Below are 4,551 nucleotides of genomic sequence, written 5' to 3' on the forward strand. Positions count from 1 at the left end.
GTTTGTTCGACAGATTCATATTTGTCAAGTGAGAAAACTTATGGTGCATAAATACCTTAAGAACATACAAAACGCACCTGAAGCTCCTCAGGAGTTTTATCCTCAAATACAATACCAATTAGTTGGCAAGTGACCTGCATGAATAATATTTATGAATTTCTGTGAAACTATTAAGAAACCATATATGTATTTTATTCATTTCAAGCATCACCAGTATTAGCAATATTCTTAAAGTGTGTCAGCCTATATCATTATGGGTGTGAATGGTTGCGAGAGCCAACCAGCATGAGGGCTACAACAAGGTTGAGAAAGGGATGGCCTCTTAGGATGCAAGAGTGGTTGCCTAGTTTACACTCTACATTTCCCATTAAAAGCTTTGTGCTCAATCTGGTCGTGAGGAGAAGTTGTTTGGTTTGCTGGATATGGGTTGGTTATGACCCCTGGAGTTGAGAAAGAATATTACGCCAAACTTTAGTACGGTATGTATTATTTTGCCTTCATGGCCTTCATTTTTTTCTTAGTAGCCATTATCAAACCTCACTCTACGCTCACCAAGACCGTCCCTCTACGTCGGGTCCTGGAACTACTCACACTCTGTGGTATTCTCCGCATTTTGTTCTGTGGCCTTTTATGGTTAGTTATTATTTATATCATTTAACTATTGACATGGTTGAAAAGGCAGATTTCATTGTCCTCTCAATTAGGTACCAAAACAAGAGAAATTTTCATATGGGATGTATGTAAATACATAACATTAATTTGCCAACCATGAGTTCGGCAATTTACCCTATGTATAGAAATGTAACCATCACAATATGTCAATAGAGGTTCTATTCCATGATTACAGCAAGTGGTCACTAGGTAAGGCCAATGCATTTGAAGCGTATTCTCATAGATCCTAGACATTTCATTCAGTAAGCTATTTAAGGTGAACTCCAACCACCAACACCACTGGAGAAAGATATTAGCGTTATTTATGTTATAAATACAATATCCTATAGGCACAAATCTCCCTTTCCGTGCATCATTGACCATCAGCATTGCAATTGCACCATGTAAGTTTCAATACATATCTGATCTCCATACAAACCAGCACTAGAGAGCAGTGAATCAGAGGAAGAGAACATACCCTTCTGCAGCCGCCGAGCCGCCTCGCCACGATCTGCCGGGTCGTCAGCAGGGCTAGCACAGCGAGCCACAAAGCTAGCTAGCATGAGATTCAAGGCAGAGTCGGGCCGGCAAAATCCGGGGCCCTGTACAAAACAAAAAAAGGGGCCCTATGTCAAAAAATAATGTACTAACGAGTAGGAACTGAAGTTAATCGAAAAGAAGGATCCGATAAGTACCTGGATGCCGGAGGAGTTGGTCACCGATCTACTCGATGAGACGTCATCGATGAGTCTGAATTTTGAGAGAGGATGCGAGGAAGGCAATGGCGGCCAAATGATATGTATTTGTAAGCTAAACAATTAAGCATGTCTCGGCGCTTATGCAGCTCCTTGTCGGTGTTGCACAACATGGAAGATCACTTAAGAGTGGATTTGTTTTTTATAACACGTATACATTTTGAAATGTATCAAGAGAAGTTATATTGTTTAGCAGCATATGTATAGATATCTCGATATCAAGCAGAGCTGATTCTGATAACTGATAAACTCGTGTTAGTGTCTGTACCAAAGTAACCAGCGCACACCATATATCACACATACCATCGTATAAAGCATACATATTAGCAGGGTAAACCACTCCAAATGTTTTCTCGTAAGAAATGAATCACCACACATGTATGGATGTACTTAGTATCTTCTCCCTGTGCAGCTGTAATCAATTTCCTCTTTCTCTTTTTAACTACGACCCACGCAGGCGAAGCACAATTGGTGTAAAGTGTGTACATCAGAATTGTGGCTTAGGCTGAATTTTGATTCTAGGGTTACCCTAAAATCGTGTCGACATCATTTGTAGAAGTCTGTTAGGTTCCTACACCATCATACCACCATTTCTGGTTTCTCAGACAGTCAAAATGGTGAGTGAATCTGCAGGAGGTGACTAGCTAGCTAGGAACAAGCGGCAACGCAAATCGACCTCCTATCAATCGTCCCTCTTCCATGCATTTGGGCCAGAGCTGGTAATAAGCAGAGAAAAGGGTGAGCAAGCGAGTGGGTGGGCGAAACGTACATGGATTTGGGGGGAAGCCTGGCGAGCATCCCCTCGAGGGTGTCGAGCCTGGTTCCGAGGATGGTGATCTTGCTGCAGATGGCGGAGGTGTGGCGCATGGCCTCCAGGCCGGACTGCGGGAGCGCGGCCCGGTCGGTGACCATGGAGGCGACGTCGTCGGCCAGGCGCGCCGCCTCGCCGTGCTCCCGCACCCACGGATCAGCGGACGACGCCATCGCCGGTAGGGAGATGGACCCTATCGGCTCTTGGATTTGGCCGTGCAGAGAGGCCCTGGATCCGCGGACGACGCCATCGCCGGCAGGGAGATGGACCCTATCGGCTCTTGGACTTGCGACGAGGGCCGCTGGATCACCTCCCCCGCGGCGATGCGGTTCACCACCGACTCCTCCAGTCGCCGGATGCGGGGCTGCTCCCCGCCCCCGGCCCATCGCGCGGTGCTGCGTCGTCGACCTCCATGCCCATCGCGCCGCGTCTGGGGACCGGGCGGAGGAGGTGGGGAATGGGGAGGCGGAGACGGCAAAGGTTCCGTCGATTTGGGGACGAGGGGTGGATCGGTCGCCATAGGTCGTGGGGGGAGAGAGAGATGGGGATCGCCAAGAGAGATGGGTTGTGGGATTTCTGTCTTTTATTTTTTTTCTCCTTTTTTTCACTTGGGCAGCCAGCCTATCACATGCGAGGCCACGGATCCCTCCCAGAAACAGATCCTAGCTATCCATTCCTCCTACATCCAACGCTTCAAAACCCTCCCCTCATTTAACAAATATCTATCACTTTTTTTCTTCTTCTTTTTTCAATAGGTAGCACTTAATGATCAATTTGTGCAATAGTATCATGACCTAATGGACGCAAAAGGTCATAACGTTGTGGGCTTTGGACCCTCTTAAACTTGCCATGACTAATTTCAGAATTTTGGTCATGGATCAATGACCAATTAAACCACCGTCATTTTTTGGGTCATAATTGAGCATTTTTCTTGTAGTGATCATTGGAGAATGATGTGATGGACAAGACCCGATCCTAAGCATATCACTAGATCGTATTGTTCGTATGCTAAAGCTTTTCTAATGTCAAGTATCTTTTCTTTAGACCGTCAGATTGTGCAACTCCCGGATACCGTAGGAGTGCTTTGGGTGTATCAAACGTCACAACATAACTGGATGACTATAAACGTGCACTACGGGTATCTCCGAAAGTGTTTGTTGGGTTGGTACGAATCGAGACCGGGATTTGTCACTCCGTATGACAGAGAGGTATCTCTAGGCCCACTCACTAGAACATCATCATAATGAGCTCAGTGTGACTAAGGAGTTAGCTACGGGATGATGTGCTACGAAACGAGTAAAGAGACATGCCGGTAACAAGACTGAACAAGGTATGTCGATATTGACGATCGAATCTCGGGCATGTATCATACCGATAGACAAAGGGAATTGCATACAGGAGTAATTGAATCCTTAACATCGTGGTTCATCCGATGAGATCATCGTGGAACAAGTGGGAACCAACATGGATATCCAGACCCCGCTGTTGGTTATTGACCGGAGAGTGTCTCGGTCATGTCTGCATGCTTCTCGAACTCGTAGGGTCTACACACTTAAGGTTCGATGACGCTAGAGTTGTAAAGCGAATAGTATGTGGTTACCGAAGGTTTTTCAGATCCCGGATGAGATCCCGGACGTAACGAGGAGTTCCGAAATGGTCCAGAGGTAAATATTGATATATAGAAAGTCCTGTTTTGGTCACTAGAAAAGTTTCGGGCTCATCAGTAGCGTACCGGGAGTGTCGGGAGGGTGCCGGAGGACCCCCGGGAGGCGTGTGAAGACCAAAGAGGTGCTTGGGCTATTAGAGGAGGTGGACCAGCCCTTATTGGGCTGGCCAAGGCCTTCCCTAAAGGCCTGGGCGCAGAGGGATAGAGGAGATAAGGAGAAGAAGCTTAAAAGGAAAGGAGGAAGAGTCCTACCAAGGGAGTCCACCTCCCTTGTGGGAGGAGGACTCCTCCCTTGCTTCGGCCGAACTCCATCTCCCTCCTCCTATATATATCTGAGGTTTTTGGCCTTTTGGGACGCACACAATTTATGTCCCAAGGCGCAGCCCACCTCTCTCTTCTTCCTCCTCCGCAGCACTCGGCGAAGCTCTGCCGGAGAACCACATAGCTCCATCGCCACCACATCGTCGTGCTGCCGGAGCTCTCGCTCAACTTCCTCTCTCACCTTGATGGATCAAGAAGGAGGAGACGTCACCGGGCTGTATGTGTGTTTAACATGGAGGTGCCATGATTCGGCACATAGATCGGAATCACACGTAGATCGGAATCGCTACGAGAACGACTCCATCAACCGCGTTCGCTGCAACGCTTCCGCTTGGCAATATTGAGAG

The 4,551-nt window shown here is 47.3% G+C and overlaps 1 protein-coding gene across 1 annotated transcript; it reads right to left on the bottom strand.

Moving 5' to 3' along the window:
* Nucleotides 1–1,366: 1,366 nt before the first annotated feature.
* Nucleotides 1,367–2,390, bottom strand: LOC123396873 (syntaxin-52-like). The gene is made up of 2 exons (XM_045091662.1): nt 2,176–2,390; nt 1,367–1,508 (listed from the first exon to the last, which is right to left on the bottom strand). Exons 1-2 carry the CDS (start codon nt 2,388–2,390, stop codon nt 1,367–1,369), a joined length of 357 nt encoding a protein of 118 aa, XP_044947597.1.
* Between the last annotated feature and the right edge of the window lie 2,161 nt (nt 2,391–4,551).

The sequence above is a fragment of the Hordeum vulgare genome, chromosome 5H (assembly GCF_904849725.1).
Source record: "Hordeum vulgare subsp. vulgare chromosome 5H, MorexV3_pseudomolecules_assembly, whole genome shotgun sequence".
Lineage (NCBI taxonomy): Eukaryota > Viridiplantae > Streptophyta > Magnoliopsida > Poales > Poaceae > Hordeum > Hordeum vulgare.

Coding starts and splice junctions, on each gene's coding strand:
- LOC123396873 (XM_045091662.1), bottom strand. CDS start 2,390: ATGGCGTCGTCCGCTGATCCGTGGGTGCGGGAGCACGGCGAGGCGGCG. Junction 1,509..2,175: donor AGGCTTCCCCCCAAATCCAT/GTACGTTTCGCC, acceptor CATGTTGTGCAA/CACCGACAAGGAGCTGCATA.